The sequence below is a fragment of the Python bivittatus genome, unplaced genomic scaffold (genome assembly GCF_059951505.1).
Source record: "Python bivittatus isolate LINGU-HERP-01145 unplaced genomic scaffold, Pbiv_v1 ctg000120_np1212, whole genome shotgun sequence".
NCBI lineage: Eukaryota > Metazoa > Chordata > Lepidosauria > Squamata > Pythonidae > Python > Python bivittatus.
The window spans coordinates 5,532,123-5,550,545 of NW_028277037.1; the positions used below are offsets into that span (position 1 = coordinate 5,532,123).

The 18,423-nt window shown below is 38.2% G+C and overlaps 1 protein-coding gene across 4 annotated transcripts in view; it reads left to right on the plus strand.

Moving 5' to 3' along the window:
- CACNA2D1 (calcium voltage-gated channel auxiliary subunit alpha2delta 1) overlaps positions 1–18,423 on the plus strand; it is a 408,632-nt gene that overhangs the window by 336,708 nt on the left and 53,501 nt on the right. For all 4 annotated transcript variants that reach the window (XR_015795109.1, XM_088134901.1, XM_088134900.1 and 1 more), the window contains 6 exons: positions 2,458–2,536; positions 4,834–4,883; positions 6,572–6,661; positions 10,515–10,583; positions 12,972–13,046; positions 13,816–13,890. Coding sequence is in view for 3 of the 4 variants with exons in the window: in XM_088134901.1 (XP_087991027.1) it covers positions 2,458–2,536; positions 4,834–4,883; positions 6,572–6,661; positions 10,515–10,583; positions 12,972–13,046; positions 13,816–13,890 (438 nt within the window). In the remaining variant the exon portion in view is untranslated. The remainder of the gene's footprint in view (positions 1–2,457; positions 2,537–4,833; positions 4,884–6,571; positions 6,662–10,514; positions 10,584–12,971; positions 13,047–13,815; positions 13,891–18,423) is intronic.

The following is an 18,423-nucleotide window of genomic DNA, read 5'->3' on the forward strand; positions in this document are numbered from 1 at the left end:
GAAACAACTGTAATGTTATGGAGAACATCTTTGAATATTTTCATAACAACCTTGCTTCCAGATGGCTTCCTAATACAGATTAATTTTGAGAACCAAAGCCAATAATGATAGAAATAATGTACTTGGAAGGCTAAATGAGACTTGTCTTCTTTCTTTACAGAAACTACAAAGTTTTATCACTCATCAACCACTCTTCCACTAGGTGGCAGCCATTATTTAATGATGCTGTACTATCAGCCCATCCTTTTTTCTCATGGCAAAGTCCCCCCCCCCATATCTTTTCCTATTAACACCTGAATGAATATGTTCAAAAGATCCAAACGTTGCTTACGTAAAAGAATAGAGTCAGTGCTGAGTTTTGAGACTACGTAATGCTGATGATTTTATTTTCCCTCTCTTGGTAAAATGCCCACGTCACTCCAATACTTTCTACATACAAATTCTGTGTTCTGATCAAAGGGACTCCATCTCTCTGGATGTTGCCAAATTCTCTTATGCTGCCAGCAAGATAAGATTCACGCTGACTAATCCCCAACCCTCGATTCAGTAAAAATGGGACAAACTTTTGAACAACACTAAATAAGTATATATAGATAGATAGATGCCACTTTATTTTATTTTAACCTATTTCTGTCTTAGAAATGTAGCTTCATATCTCTCTTTTGTTGTTGTTTTGGTGCCTTCGAGTCAGTGTTGAGAAAACCAGCCCCTGCAGTTTTCTTGGCAAGATTTCAGAAGGGGTTTGCCATTGCCTCTTCTCTAGGGCTAAGAGAGAGTGACTGGCTCAAGGCCACCCAGCTGACTTTGTGCCAAAGGTGGGACTAGAACTCATCTCCTGGTGTCTAGCCTGATGCCTTAACCATGACACCAAACTGGCTTGTCTTAGTTTTAGACAAATCATATACTGTTTTTTTAGTCCTAGCTTACAGTGCTAGCAATAGTGACAATAACATTCTGTATTATTCTTTTAGCTTGTGTTTTATGTTTGGTCCTCTTTTACTTTTAAACAGTTGGTTAATTGTTTTGTTCTATACTGGTCTTTGATCAAAATAAGGTTTGATTGACTGATGGTTGTATATTAGTTGATTTAGAAGTAAAACATCATATTCTCCACTTCACCGTTGTTCAGTTGTAATTTTATTATTGCATGCAAGATAGCAAATTCAGTGGTGCTAATACAGGTTCAAATCTAGCTATGTGAATGGCTGTGAGTTCGCCACTGCAGGGCCAAAAGCTTTTCTCACCTGTTTTATTTATTTATTTATTGCCTTTGAGTCAGTGTTGACTCCTGGCAACAGCCTGGACAAGTCCCTACAGTTTTCTTGGCAAGATTTTGGAAGTGGTTTGCCATTGCCTGCTTCCTAGGGCTAAGAGAGTGACTGGCCCAAGGTCACCCAACTGGCTTTGTACTAGTATTGGTCCCCCTGTTTTTCTTTCTACCTCCTGGTTCATCCATATTTGCAGCCTTCATGGATAGAGGCTTTAAATGATTTTAAATGTCTCTGCTGGGCTAATATGGAAGCTATTGTATTCAATTTAAATAAGAACTATGGGTCCCCTTGGTTGGTAATGCTCATCGTTTGGGGACATGCAAATTGGGCATAGGGATAGCTCCATTTCCTGGCTGGTGTCACAACTGCTTTTCATTCTGGATTATAAACATTATTTTTACTGCATTCATCCATGTTCTGGGAATCCTGGTCTCTTTGTTCTCAGGCTGTCAGCAAGTGATGATAGGATTAGTTCCAAGAACCTGACAATATAAATTCTCTCCCCATAATATGGAAGCCATCTTCAAGTGTTAGCTAAGGGAGGTTCTGAAAAAAACAGACAATTTGAGACCCCCATTCCTCATATTGTAGGAGGAGAGCCATGTTAGCATGTGGTGGCCAAAAATCAGGGAGGCTGGTAGCACCTTTTGCAACTAACACATTTTATTAAAAGATACAGGCTTTTGTGAACTGCAGCTTACTTCATCAATGCATATGGTGACGTGGGCTGCAACTCACCAAAGTTTGCCTTTTAATAAAGCCTAGGACTTTTACTAAAATTTGTTAGTTGCAAAAGATGCTGCGTCTTTCCCACACTGTCTGATTTCAAGGTTTGACCTTTACTGTGACTTATACTACACCTCTATATCTAATTTATAAATATTTTTGATAGAGGTTATGATCGATCTGTTTCCTTGGGACTAGAACTCACAGTCTCCTGGTTTCTAGCCCAGTGCCTTAACCACTACACCAGTCTGGCTCTCTTCCTTAGAAAAGGGTAGGAAAATAATTCTATTTCTGAGGATGTCTACTGATGGGGACAGTGGACTGTGATAAAAGTATAGGCAATATAATTTAAAAGGAAAAGAAACAGGGTAATCCGTTAATAGGAGGAGGGTTCAGTCATATGATATTCACAGCAGCCTTTTTAGGTGATCCTTATGTAACTTTTTTTTTTCTGTTTTAGGTCCGTGTATTTACGTTTTCTGTTGGTCAACATAATTATGATAAAGGTCCCATACAATGGATGGCCTGTGAAAATAAAGGTTTGTTTATATGCATGAATAAATGAATGAATACTTTATAACAAGCCACAGTTTGTATTTATTTATGGTAACATTGCTGTTGGGTGCCATCTGATATTTTTAAACCTATGTCTCAATGTTCTATTAAAATACTTAAGGAGATTAAAGACAAACGCAGAATGATTATTAAAGCATGAGAATATCATTTAAAACACAATTAAAGCATATCCATAACAAAAGAAACACTACTGTCATATTGCATTAAGCAAGAAGGTCAAAGATGAGAGTTTTTTCCCTTCATTAAAAAATGGCCAAATTAAGAAATGGTGGAAGAAAAGTTGGTAATCTTCCACTTTTGACCCAAGTTTAAAGAAATTGGCATCACATATGGACCCTCGCAGATGGGTTTTGTATAATTTGTGTATATTGAATTCCATGCAACTAAAATAATATTTTAATTTTAAGAGCATTAGAATATTCATAGAACAGGTGGCAGAATATGGAAAATCCAGTTCTCTCCTATGTATAAGATCAGGATTATGCCCTCGTAGTTTTATTTATTTCCAATTTATGAATTTCATATAGTCTTATTATCTATATGTCCTCTCCCCTGCTAAATCAGAATACAAGGATAAACTTAATGCAATCATCACAAAAGGTACATTTTAATATGTCTTGTTTGTGTAAAAAAGCTCACTTGTAATTTAATCCTAATTTACTGTGTTGGGGAGTGTTTTGAACTTAGAAATCATGACATAGGGCTTGGATATTTGGATGACCAATCTGTCTCTAGTTATCTCTCTCCACCCTATAATATTTGACAGTGATGGTATCCACTCCAGATCCCCTCAATTAAACACTGTCACCTTAAGGTCATAGCATAGTCATAGCACCTGACTTGGTTCTTCCCCTGTGATACTGGTCCAGGTGTAACCATATGAGTTGTGTGTTTTCTTTTATGATGTTTTCTTACTTTATCAGTGTCCTTTGCATTTGATGTTTTCAACCCTTGTTCACTCCCCAGAGTGGCCTGGCAAGTGGGCAGCCATATAAATTGAACAAATATAAATAGATGAATAAATTGACAGCCAAGGGTAACTTTGAGTGCAGGCTCTGTAAAAATGTAGAATAATAACAATAATAGTAACCACAAAACAGACAAAGTAATAGAAAATGAAGAAGCTAAAGTGCTCTGGGACTTTAGATTCAAACAGACAGGCACCTGCCACACAACACCCCAGACTTAACAATTGTTGATAAGAAAACCCAAAAAGTCTGGATAGTGGACATTGCAATATCTGGAGACAGCAGAAGAGAAGAGAAAGAACTGGAGAAAATCACAAAAGACAAAGACCTGAAAATAGAAGTAGAACGACTATGGCAAAAGAAGGCAAAGATAGTACCAATAGTAATAGGCGCCTTGGATGCAATCCCAAAACATCTGGAGCACCACTTGAAGACCATCAGCATTGACAAAATCACCATCAGTCAATTGCAAAAGGCAGCTTTACTTGGAACAGCTTATATCCTGCAACCATACCTTTAACACCATCAAACACCAACATCTGCCTATCCCAGGTCCTTGGGAAGGACTCGATAGGTGGAAAAAAAGCCAAATCCAGTCTGAACATCTGGCTGACTTTGCGACCAACAACGATAAAACAATATTGCTGCTGCACTGATGCAAAATATAGTGGCACATATGTTAACAGGAACAACATAATGTCACCATGAGGTATGGTGAGAGGAAACTTGGAGGTGAACTTTCTCTTCCTCTCTCACGGAACAACTTATTCTCAGAAATACGACCTTCTCCCTCACTTTTGATTTTTGGAAAAAGCTAGTTAAGGTCTGGTTTTTTAGAAGCACATTTGAAGTTTTGATAGAAGATCCTCTCTAGAATGAGAGAGGGCCCCTGATTATTGTCGAATTTTTTTTGGATCATTATACTGATATTCTTGTATGGATCTTACTATGCTATATAGAATATTGCTATATTTTGCTTTTGTAAATCGCTTAGATCCAGTTGATCAAAGTCGCATTGAAAAACTTGTAATAATAAATTCATACCTGTATAATTGGATAATTCTTAGGTATAGGAAAAAGTCATCGGGAAATTTATATCAAACCATAATCTTTAAATATATATCAGCCATTGACACGACTTCAGAATCTAAGAGGCAGTCTGAATTTCACAGACACGTGGCAGTTTCCTCTGCTGTTGATTCCGTGTTCATAGTCATAATATTTCTAGTGTTTTATCTAGAGATCCATATTTCGGTAAAGCTCAAATTTCTGTATTATATTTTCTATTTCAGGTTACTATTATGAAATTCCTTCCATTGGTGCCATCAGAATCAACACACAGGTATTTTTGTATTTTTGCAGTAATTTATCAATCAGGAATGACAGTCCTTAATCATAAGAAATAAAAAGTCATCCATATATGATAGCTAGTAAAACGTCTCACACAAAGGATTGTTTGGGAGCAAGGTGCTTAGAAAATATCTTGCAGCAAGTTGATGTGGATTTATACTATTCAAGGTTAATTCCAAATACTTGGGGTGAATCCAAACAGGGCTCCACTAATCTGCCTCCAATGGTGACCTGTTAAATGCTTTACGAAAAATATTAGTGTGACATATTAAATGTACCATATGTTACTCTTCTTTAGATTATTTTCCAATCATTCTTAATTTTTTGTAGAAACTTCTAAAATATTGACTATTAAATTTATTAACAATTAGCAATACAGTAGTATATGTAGAAAGAAAATACATATTTAATTAAATTATCTAGGACCATGGAACCAGGTATCAGGCAAACATTATGTCTTTGCTGTGCACAACTGATAAGTTTAATCCAGATGAAGTATAAATCATTTTCTTGATTCACACATTGTACGGAACTTTGGGTTGTTTAACCATGGTTTATTTTAAAAAAGCACATTAGCTGGTGTTTCATAACACACCATATCATGTATCATGATTTACAAATCTCAGCGGCTTGGTTTACACAATGTACCAAGCCAAAATTGAAAAGATGACATGAGGGCTTAGCACTGTGCATGAACACAGACTTACTTTCCTTTGTCTTTTTACAAACACCTATTAAAGTAATGATAGAGAAGCCATTTTACATGTGGTCAAGTCCTTGATAAGCCTATTGTTCCAGGTTCTGTTGTTAGAATTTGGGTTTGGGTGATGATCGGGCTCTTTTCTCTGTTGGTTGACCAGGAAGAGGAAAGACACTGGTCTACTTTCTTTCCCAGAGTATGGAATCAATGATGCCCATACTGGTTCTTACTCCATCAAGTGGATTCTTGTGGGATGCAAGACCCTTTAGCAGGGGTAGGGGGTTTGCATCACACTGGCACACTTCCTTCCAGCAGAAGACATTTAACATGGCACATCCCACATTGTGCTAATGATACAAGCTTCAGTAGTAGGAAACATGCAGTAGCTTTTAGTCTCTGCTTCCATCAGCTTCACTTATTGGCTAGATGGTTTAAGAAGGGAGACAGCCCCCCCCCCCCGCCTTTCTCTCTCTCTCTCACCCACACACATAGACAGCCCTCATTAATTGCAGGGCTAGAGGAGTAAATTTAGCAACGACATGAGGTAGTGAAACCTTAATCTACGCCAGGGCTGAGTAAACTATGATACTCATCAAGTTCAAAAGCTCTCTTATCTGGCAAGAGAAAAATCAGTCTTCTTCCCAACAGTCTCTTGAATGGGTCAGAACAGGAGGAAAATATCAGAACAGAGAAAAGAGGGTGGCAGAAAGAGAGAGAAAGAGAACACCGTAACCCCTTTTGTTGATACGGTGCTGATTCCTCTGTGACATCCAGTCAAATGTATTTATTTAACTTTTCTGCACGCGTATTTCTATCTGATTATCAACCAAGGCTGATTACAACATATTGTTAATAATAATGTTATTGATAAATTATTGGGTCATCATTGATTGCTGTTACAAATCTTGGGTTTTCTCATCAGACTTTTAAAAAATTGTTGACTGCTGACCAGCTCACTCAGTCTCTGCTTTCTTTAACAGGAATACTTGGATGTTTTGGGCAGGCCAATGGTTATGGCTGAGCAAAAAGCTAAACAAGTCCAATGGACTAACGTTTACTTGGATGCCCTGGTATGTGCAGTGGGTGTATTTTGAACAGAAAATCATTACCAATAAAATGATTAATTGCACAAAAATGTTGCAGCAGAAAAATCTTATTCCCATTCTCACAGTTGGAGGGAATCTCTTTATCAAAAAAATATGTTTGTTAAAGATTAAAGATACTTAGGGGAAAAAAAAACTGATTCGTATAAGAAGAAATATTGGAGAAGTCAATGCAGCGCTACTAGTGAGAGTTGCAATGGATGAGGAGTATATTATTAAGAAATTGCAGATGTGATTTTTTTCTGGTATACAGTAGTAGGCTACATTTATTCTCAACAAGACTCCAGCTTCCATTTCGTGATTTTCTGTTACCTACTCAGAAAACTAGAGCCTTGTCCAGGTGAGTCAGCTATTTATTTATAAAACTATGGAGTTCTGGGTGCTCTCTGAGCTTGGTTGTTTGCTGGCAGACATTTCATTCCCCAATGAGGTAACATCATCAGTGCGACATTCATGGTTCAGCCCAGAGCTACAGATATTCACTTCTACTGGAATGTATACAGCCATTTATTTATTTATAAAGCTACCCAGCTCAAAAAAATGGGACTTTTGTATGTAACAAAAAGAAATAATTCAGCAAAAAATGAATACAGAGCCATACACCACTAAAGATAACTCAGTATATACAAAGGTGAACTGAACCAGACAATTAAAACGACCAATTGGACCCGAATGCCTGGGAAAACAGTTAAGTCTTTATGGACTTAGGCAAGCTAGGGGTTTATTTATTTATTTTTATGTTTCACCACCCATCTCACTAAGGAGCAACTCTGGGTGGTTTACAGTAAAAACAAGAATAATATTAATTAAAATACAATTAAAATAGAATAAAAACCATATTCATACATAAATAATATCTCCCAAGGTACTGATGGTAGAAAAGGTTATTAAGCTACAGGAGCATCTTCAAGGTGCTAGCTACCTCCAAGTTTGGTTGCCCCTCTTCTTGCCCCATGCAAGTTGGCAGGGCCAGATCTGCCTCACCTCTGGTCGGAAAGTATTCCCCACCAGTCGACATTCTTTCATCAACGGGGTCTGTAGCATACTCCCTCTGCTTGACCAGGTGGGATGGGTTGATATAATGGGGGTAAGCTGGTCTCTCAGGTCATAAAAGAATTATGGAATTCTTTTGCTGATGGTTGGACAAAGATTCCTCATTAGTGCTTTAGACAGGAAATATTCTTTCTTAAGCATGTGAGCTGAAACACTTTTGCCTTTCCAACCTTGACTGGACTTGTTTCTGCATTGGTGTACGCACATACCAGAAAATTGTCACTCCAAGAAATTGTACACATTTTCATTGCATGCTTTGTATGTGTTTTTCAAATTGGGAATTGCCCTGCAACAGCCTTATATGCAGATTTAGGCATCCATTTGCATTCTACTTTGCCTATCCATCCAAAAGTTACAAAATTGAGTAACTTCACCTAGGATGGGTTACTCTGTATCACACTCCCACTTTGCTACCAAGCTTTTTTCAATTTCTACCAAGTTCTGCACCATTTTGTTGTTAGTTTCAGTATAAAAGAACCACATGCAAGAAGAAAGAATAATTTGAAAGGGCCGTGAGCAATTCAGGAATTGGGAATTAGGAGGGTCAGGACAGGGTTGCATTTCCAAAGATTTCTTTTTCTTCTAGAAATTCAGCACCATTCTGAATCTGAGAAAGAATCTAAGCAAGATATACATTTTTCTTCCTCTTGTGCCTGATAGTAAAAAATAGAAGAAATATGCTTTCTGTTTGAATGACTGCTGAACAGATTGATCAACCTGTGTGAAAGCCTTGGTTCTACATATTAAATCAGTGTCCCTCTTTTCATCTAATGCCTGAATAGGATTGGAGCCAAGCATCATTTGTTTAGCTTTGCTCAAGGCAGCACAACCTACATCTTCCTGGCTCCCTGGGAATGTGTAAAATACATGTCTGTGCAGGAAATTACACTGATTTACAAAACAGATTACAAGAGGCTAACCGCTGCTATCAAAACCTTTGTCATTTGAAGGTGATAACATTGACATACACATTTAAACCCTTCAGTACTTATTGTAATATACGATTGCCGCATGACCAGCTGAATTTCCACCTTTTCCTGTTAGGTTCACAATATAATATCTCTTTATTTTTATTTTTATTTTTTTTTAATGTGCTCAGTCCATTATGAGCCAGCCCTATCAAAATAGGTCAGTCTTTTGCATCATTATAGTTCCGATGCTCAGAAGTTCACTGACCACCCTTTCTTGGTTACTGATGAGGTCCTTACTGGAAATGTCATGGATAAAGTTCATATCTTTCTACACATCCTGTTCTTAAATGTCAGCAGAAAAGCAAGAACATGCACAGAGAGAAGGAAAATTGCATCAAAACAAAGTATAACCATTCTTACTTGTAATCATTTTTTCTAAGAATTCCAAAGAAGAGGAATATTTATTTGATCCTCAGCACTGAAAAGCAGATACATTATATAAATATGCAACGAAAGTGAACAAATGTTGAGCAATTTGGAGGACCTATTGCTAATTTTTTACTTTAGGACTGCAGACAATAGTATGTTTTTCTCAGAGGTAATGCACACTTTTATACCCCCATGCCATTAAAATATTGTTTTCTTCTATACATATTTGCAGAAGATCTAACTCTAGTACATGTCCTTTCAATCACATTCTCTGTTCTCCTGTTTTTCCTGTTTCTCTCATACAGTACATCTGATATGTATTTAGCCATATTTCAGGAGTGCTGCCAAGCTATATCCACGCAACTGGGCCTGATCCTACATCGTCTTGGAAGCCTTTATGTCCCATGATATCTCATTATTGTATTTATGAGATAGACCAGTGTAACCCTATTTTTTTTCCTATTCTTTAAATATTTCCCATTCCTGTTACTTAGATTATGGCTGCTGTATGAATCGACTGGATTCTATTTCATTCAATTATTCATCTGCTCACCTGGTAGGCAAAAGTTGGAATTGGATTTTAGGAAACATTAGTAGGAGAACAGCCTCCTTCCCAGATTTAGATAAGTCCGTGTGAAGACAAAGGTGTCATTTAGGACTGAATCATTGAAGCATCAGTAACTAATTAAGATTCTTGGAAGCATGACCTCAGCGGTAATGCATTACAAATCAGACATACTGTTTGGGTTAAAAGAATGACTGTAAATCGCTCATACATCAAGAAATATATGTTGGACTTCAAGTGTGTTTTTGCATCTTTGTTAACAATGAATTGAATCTGGAGTTGCCTGCAACAAGGGTTGATTCATTTTCCTGCAAACAGGAAGCTCCTTATCCTATAAGGTTCTCTGTTGCGTATATAGGTTTTTCCAAGATAATAGGAGAAAACATGGAAGCTTTAACATGCAAGGATTCGTGCATGCTTCATGGTCACTGGATCACTTCTGTTTCTTTTGCAACTATTCACACTAGATTTTTCCAGTTCAAATCCATGTGCCTCTGTCTTGTGCAAGAGAATAGAACTAAAAATAGAACTTTTCCCCTCCCCCCTCTTTTTCTTTTAAGACTCTACACGTAAGTTCAGTCAGCATATAGTCATTTTCCTGGGGACCACAGAGTGGGATGGGGGGGGGGAACAAACCCTCCAAGATGGCAGATATAGTATACAGAGGGCCAGGCACTGATTGTGATGCCACACTCATTCTCTTATAGATTGTGGATGCTATTTGTTTCCTTCATGAAAAATTGTTCCAAATTATTTCACAGTTTATTCAAAATGACTTTTTGGAAACTATGTTTTGAATGGTGACTTCCATTTTCATGATTAGGTTATGTTTTAAGTAGTTCTCCCTCTGATTGATTTCTAGGAACTTGGACTGGTCATTTCTGGAACCCTGCCTGTCTTCAACTTGACCAAAGACCAAAATAATGTGCAGGTGAGCGTATTCCCAGGTGTCAATTCCCATAATCCTGGAAAGGCATAAAGTTTCCATATCAACTAGTGAAGTAGTCCGATCAATTGAGATTGAAACCAGCTCATTCCCCTGACTTCAGCACACAACACCATGCCCATCTGCACAGAAACAAACCCCACTGAGTTAAATGAGAACCCTGCAGCTCGTATATTTTTCAACCCCAATATTTTGATGGACTGTGAACAAGTTACGTCAGAAATAACTTCCAGTTTCTTTGTATGTGTGTGTGTGTGTATGTGTGTGAGCATGTGGGTAACGCCTTTCAAAATGTTCTGATATTCTGAGTCTCTTGGATTAATCACATGTTATTCCTTTCTGGAGATTGGGAGAAGGCTAGAACTGATATGGCTGGCATTAGTCATATCAGTGAGATGGGCGGTGACAAATTTGATAAATAAATAAATTATTGTTAAATGCCTTGCTAATGAAGGATATAAGTTGTTCATGTTATGAATAAGACAAAGAGAAAAAAAAAACAAGAGATGCTTTTACCTTGGTCTGTGGATGCATACATTGTTTACACATGACATCAAAGTAAACATAAGAATTTAAGAATTAAGAGACTTAAAATTGTGTTAATTATTGTGCAAGTAAAAGGTATCGACTGCATGAGGAATAGGCATCTCATTAACAGCTAACATATAGTGGGGCAAAAAAGTATTTAGTCAGCCACCAATTGTGCAAGTTCTCCCACTTAAAAAGATGAGAGAGGCCTGTAATCTTCATCATAGGTATACCTCAACTATGAGAGACAAAATGGGGAAAAAAATCCAGAAAATCACATTGTCTGATTTTTAAAGAATTTATTTGCAAATCATGGTGGAAAATAAGTATTTGGTCAATATCAAAAGTTCATCTCATTATTTTGTTATATATCCTTTGTTGGCAATGACAGAGGTCAAATGTTTTCTGTAAGTCTTCACAAGGTTTTCACACACTATTGCTGGTATTTTGGCCCATTCTTCCATGCAGAACTCCTCTAGAGCAGTGATGTTTTGGGGCTGTCGCTGGGCAACACGGACTTTCAATTCCCTCCAAAGGTTTTCCATGGGGTTGAGATCTGGAGACTGGCTAGGCCACTCCAGGACCTTGAAATGCTTCTTACGAAGCCACTCCTTCGTTGCCCGGGCGGTGTGTTTGGGATCATTGTCATGCTGAAAGACCCAGCCACATTTCATCTTCAATGCCCTTGCTGATGGAAGGAGGTGTTCACTCAAAATCTCACGATACATGGCCCCATTCATTCTTTCCTTTTCATGCATCAGTCGTCCTGGTCCCTTTGCAGAAAAACAGCCCCAAAGCATGATGTTTCCACCCCCATGCTTCACAGTAGGTATGGTGTTCTTTGGATGCAACTCAGCATTCTCTCTCCTCCAAACACGAGGAGTTGAGTTTAGACCAAAACGTTCTCCTTTGGTTTCATTTGACCATATGACATTCTCCCAATCCTCTTCTGGATCATCCAACTGCTCTCTAGCAAACTTCAGACAGGCCCGGACATGTACTGGCTTAAGCAGGGGGACACGTCTGGCACTGCAGGATTTGAGTCCCTGGCGGCATAGTGTGTTACTGATGGTCCCAGCTCTCTGCAGGTCATTCACTAGGTCCCCCCGTATGGTTCTGGGATTTTTGCTCACCGTTCTTGTGATCATTTTGACCCCACGGGGTGAGATCTTGCATGGAGCCCCAGATCGAGGGAGATTATCAGTGGTCTTGTATGTCTTCCATTTCCTAATTATTGCTCCCACAGTTGATTTCTTCACACCAAACTGCTTGCCTATTGCAGATTCAGTCTTCCCAGCCTGGTGCAGGTCTACAATTTTGTCTCTGGTGTCCTTTGACAGCTCTTTGGTCTTGGCCATAGTAGAGTTTGGAGTGTGACTGTTTGAGGTTGTGGACAGGTGTCTTTTATACTGATAACAAGGTCAAACAGGTGCCATTACTACAGGTAATGAGTGGAGGACAGAGGAGCCTCTTAAAGAAGTAGTTACAGGTCTGTGAGAGCCAGACATCTTGCTTGTTTGTAGGTGACCAAATACTTATTTTCCACCATGATTTGCAAATAAATTCTTTAAAAATCAGACAATGTGATTTTCTGGATTTTTTTTCTCATTTTGTCTCTCATAGTTGAGGTATACCTATGATGAAAATTACAGGCCTCTCTCATCTTTTTAAGTGGGAGAACTTGCACAATTGGTGGCTGACTAAATACTTTTTTGCCCCACTGTATCTGGGATGTGCCAAATTGTTCTTAATTATTTTTTTTTCCCCTAGAAGAGAAATTGGGTTTACTCATTAAGTCATGTTTAACCATCTGAAAATAAATTTATTTGTTTGTTTGTTTGCCAGAACCAATTGATTCTTGGTGTAATGGGAGTTGATGTGTCACTAGAAGAAATTAAAAAACTGACCCCTCGGTTTACTGTGAGTTTTCCCTATCACCTATTTTTAACTTTTGCAGTAGCTTGGATTCTCTTCAAGTTTCTCTTCCAGTCTATCTAGTTCCTCTGGCTGGAAGTCAAAAGATCATTTGCCCTTTCTTCACTTGTCATTTCCCCTATTTTTCACCAGTTTAAGGGACATGACAGATTTCTTAGAAAACGAACACTTAAGACCATCCACAAATTTTCTAGGCTGTCATACATGACTTGTAGGTGATGGCTCTGTGCCATGGCTTTGAAAGCTGAGGACAAAAAAGTACATATTAACCTGATTTCACACCCTTCTGCTTCCTTTATAGTTACTGCTTTAGAGCATTATTTCAGTACATAAACAATCTCGTATTTGGACTCAATGCTTTCGCCTTACATAACATGTCATGTTGATATGATATCTGTTGGGTCACTGAATCTTTATATGAAGAATATTGGAACAAAATGTAATAGCTTAATTTCCAAGATTATGTAATCATCTCTTCTGGAGCTATAGTGAACCAAATTAAAATATCTTAAAATATTTTCTCTTTTGGTATTGAATGTTTTCCAGTTGGGCCATCTCTGGATATGGCCAGGGTGGCTGGGGATGATAGATCTTGTAATTCAACACCGCAGTGAGGAAAGTTGCATCAGCTCAACGTTAACATTGTTCTTGAAGAGATGTTTAAATTCTATAGTCAGTATGGTTAGAGTCAACCTTTTTTTAAATGCAATTACAGGGGCCAGTGCAATATAGTTACATTTCTTTTCCTTAACAGCTGTGTCCAAATGGTTATTATTTTGCAATTGATCCCAATGGTTATGTGCTGCTTCACCCAAATCTTCAACCAAAGGTACGGAATATCTTCTGGTTGTAATTTATTTCAATTTCAGTTTGGCAAAATACATTTTAAAAGATCAGTGATCCCAAAGTTTTCAGTTTTTACTGGAAACCTTGGGCCATGTTCAGAAGATCCTTTTCTTTGATTTTATACTCTGAAGCTACAAGATCCATCTTTCTGTTTACTAAAATGGGGAAATGCTAAGGGTAAAATCCTGCTAAAGAATTCTGTGCTAGGGAAGAATGAGTTGAAATCACAGTAGGGCATTTTTTTGATTTGAAGATCCAACGGAAGACGGTTTTCTTTAGTTTGTTGCCAGTTTCTTCAGTTTATTGTCCAAGACTTTTTAAAAGTCCAAGACTTTTTAAAAAATCCTTATTTGTGTATATGTTGAAGCTGAATCTTGAAATGTATATGTCCCTTTGCCTGTCCAAAAACTGAACATAGTTTTTGGCAACTCCTCATTTGCTCTCTGAGTTTGACATAAGCAGAGTAATTATGCAGACTGGCCTACACTTTTAGTAAACTGTACTGCACATTATTTACAGTATATTCATTCATACACACACACACAGGTGCATGCATGCTGTTTACATCCTTTCTAGTTTTTTTTTTCCTTGCTAAATTGATCTGATTTCTTCTTTCCTTCTTTTAGATGTGACTTTAAAAGTTCATTTTAGACCTGATAAAAAGTGTCTCCAAAATTCTCTGCCCCTTTCAATGATGGTAAATTTGAGGGACCATTTCATTGATTGGGGAACAGCAGGAAAAAAAAATCAATTTGAAGAAATCAACAGGCTTGCTTAGAAAAGGCCTAGCAGTGTTCCTCCCCCCCCCCCACTTCCCCCCCTTTAACATAGTTTACAGCTATCATAAGTGACAACTGAAAAAGTTATCAGCAGCCTGCTCACTGCTGTTTCCCCCTGGAATCCCCCCCCAAATGAAACAACATCATTCGTCCCCATAACATCTCTGGAAAAATGCCTCGTCCTGGCTGACATAGCATCATTTCAAGGGACGTGTGACCAACTTTTCCCCACAATCTCAAAAGCTGGACTTAGGAAAGAATGGAAGGTTCTAGTGTGAACCCAAACCATCAACATTTCTGAACAAGTAGCTGCAGTTTTCTCAAATCAAATGTGGTTACAACTTTCACCTGACTGTCAAATCCACTTTCTTTGGCTTTGGGCTCTCTAAAAGAGAACTGTTAATTTTTTGTTTCTATCGTTAGCCTCTCCCGACTTGAGTGAGAGTATTTTCTCCTCTAGTTGTGATTCATAAATCTTACTGTAGGGGCAAGGAGAGGAAATAAGTGTTATGTGCACATCTGGGGACATGCTTCAAAACAAGTCTTCAAAAAGACATGGTGGCTTTGACGATAATGCAGTTTTTGGAATGCTTTGCCCTGATGTGTTTTCTATGCACTTCTTTGCAAACTAATTCTATAGAATCTTTTTTGTGAGCAAATCCAGTTCACTGCTTTACTTGTTAGTGTAAGGCTCTTCTGTGTTAATTCAAGGCTTTTGCAGAGATCTTTCTTATTCCTAATAATTTAAAACCTTTCCTCAATGCCCTCTCTCCACCTGTATTTAAGGACAACACAATCATGTCTTAAAGAACAGCAATTTCTCCCCTTACCCCAACAGCATTGTTCTTATGTCCTTTCTGTCTTGTGAGAAAGGCAGACTTAACCTGTCATTAACTGTACTGGTATAACAGTCATAGTGATATTTCCACCCTTATTCCAACAAGCTTTAAAGTATGTAAAATCTTTGCTATCCCTTTCTTTGGAAGAGAAGTCAGGCAACTAGTGGCCAGAAGTGTGTTTTGGGAGGTGTGCACACCCACTCACCCACCCACCCACACACAATCGCAAGGGAGGTTCCATCATAGCTTCTCTTTCCCAGCCTTTGCCCTCTCCATTAGCACTTTAGCTCCTGATTGCTTTTCAGACCCATCACTTCCTTCTTCCCCTTTGACATCAAGGTTTCTCCAGCCTTGCAGTAAGAGAGAAGCACTGCCCTATTTGATGTGCCCCTATTTGATGTGGGGGGAAATGAGGCTTCTGCTTTCCCTATATTTGTGAATCCCATGTCCTTTTCTGAGTTGCTCCCTATACCAGTGTTCCTCAACCTTGGGGACTTGAAGATGTATGGACTTCAAGTTCCCAAGGTTAAGGAACACCTCCCTATACCATACCTGGTGCCTACAGATAATGTCCCCTTTTATCAGGAGATGCTCAGCTTGGCCCCAATCTGAAATTTTGCTTTTCCTATTTCATGATCAGTCCAGCAAGATTTCCATGAAAGTCGTATTGTGTTTTCTGTTCTGTTTGCTGTTGCAACACAATCAGAAAATGCCAGGTCTGACAAGATTGACTGGTGACTCCTACACTTGTCTTATGAAGTCCAGCAAGCCCCCTTTTATTATTGCCCCACAACCATACTATTACTACTGCTACTACCTTTTGAGTGTGTACGTGCCATCAAGTCAGTTTTGACTTCTGGCAACTGCATTGACAAATCCGGGCAGCTTCCTTGACAACATTTTTGGGAAGTGTAGCCTTCTTCGTAGGGCTGATAGAGAAGGATAGGCCCATAGTCACCTAGCTGGCTTTGTTCCTAAGGCAGGACTAGAATTCACATTTTGCTGGTTTCTAGTTCAGTGTCTTTAACCACTAAACCAAACTGGCTGTCACAACTCCTACTCCTACTACTTATTATTATTGTCATTGTCATTATGATTATCACCAAGTTTTTATTTTATTTTCTTTCTCTTATACCCATTTGTAAAACTTCTGTTATTCACTTTATCTTGATCTATGTAAGCTTTTTTTTTTTTTTTTGCTTTAATGGCTATAAATGTAATGCATTTAAATTTATTATATTGCTCTGTCCCTTCCATGACCATCCAAATCAATGCATAGTTCTCCTGTTCTCTGGGACCGGACTAGCTGCATAATTATGGTAGGTCTCCCACCCTTCTTTCGTGAATTGGCAAGAGGAACAATATTGCTGATATTGTTACATGCCAACTTAAGGATGGGAGGAAAGCATTACGGTATATCTCAGTAGTGGAGAAAGCCCCAGTAAAAGTCTTCAGTTCTGGTCTGATAGCCAGACTCCAAATTGATTGCTACAGAGGTGAGTTAGGGAAATGTTTCTGAAGAGCTAGAAAGAAGCAGGTTGATATATCCTGCTATATTTCCATACTGTATAACTCTCCTGTGTGACATCTCTATCCCCAGCATTAGATGTTAGAAGGTTAATTGCCTCTCCTCTTTATCTTCACCTACAACAAAAGGACTCTGTCCGCTTTCATAAGCTGTGAAAGCTGGTGAACATAGACCCGTCAGGCCATTTTGAATCTAGTGCCTAAGCTGAAAGGATCTGCTTTAAGGAACACCAGGAAGGACCACGTGTTGAGATGATGTTAGACTTCATTAAATGTCTATGTTAGAATTAGACCCTATCAAGTGTCAGTAAGACTCTATCAGGTTGTGTATCTCACTACTTTGTCTGTGTGTGTGTGTCGGTGGGTGGGAGATCAGGAAGCAGAACGCTTGGGTAGATTCTAAAAAACCAAACATGTTAGACTTTCAAATGTACCCTTAATTTTGAATCAGTTCATTTTCCTTCCAACTTTTCTTTCAACTTAATAGTTGGAATAATTAAATAGGAGACAAAGTGTGATTTCTTAACCAATTCTGATTTGACAAGCAGTGAATTCTTTTGCAAGAAAAAAATCATGATAATTCCACAAGTGATGAGGCATCTATTAATAATCACAATAAAGTTAGTGAGGCTGATCAATTATCTTTTCTTGCTGCATCTGCGTCATCACACCTCAGAGGAAAAGGGTGCGATGCTACCTCTGACTTATTTTTATTCCTAATAACTGAGGTTAGTATTGCCTCCAAAACCACATAGTACCAATAATATTCCCTACTCAAAATTCATTGAGTTGGCTATGTTTGTGAAGTATATCTTGAGGCTACTGTAGTATATATGGTTTCTTGTAAACAGTGAAAGAGCAGGCCCTCCAGTTTCTAACATCTTTATTTGGCAACATTAGATGTAATAAATAAATAAACAAACAAATGAGCAAAAGCACAGAATAACCCTGTTGGGTAATATAAAGATAAGAAATCATGATTTCCTGGAACCCAAAGGATTTTGACTTCCACAGATTAATTCCAGCTACAAGCATGGTGAAGTTAATTATGAAGTGGTAATATCTGCAGTATCTTTTCTGTATTTTGCAATATGTGAGGAGCACAATGTCACCCGTTGCAAATAAGAGCTATTTTAGAAGCTGTGCACTGTTTTTCTAGCACACTGTTCAGAAACACCGCATTGCTTCAAAACAGTAGCAAGCCAGGAGCTTTATTGACTAAAAATAATGCTTTAAAATCAGAGGGGAGGGCTTTGAATATCTTCGTGGAGTTTCTAATACAGAGTCTGTTGGGGAGCAGCAGTAGAATCCATGGGATTACTTGTTCTTTCAAGTGGATCGGAGGATTTTTTGTAGCTGAGTGTTCTAAAA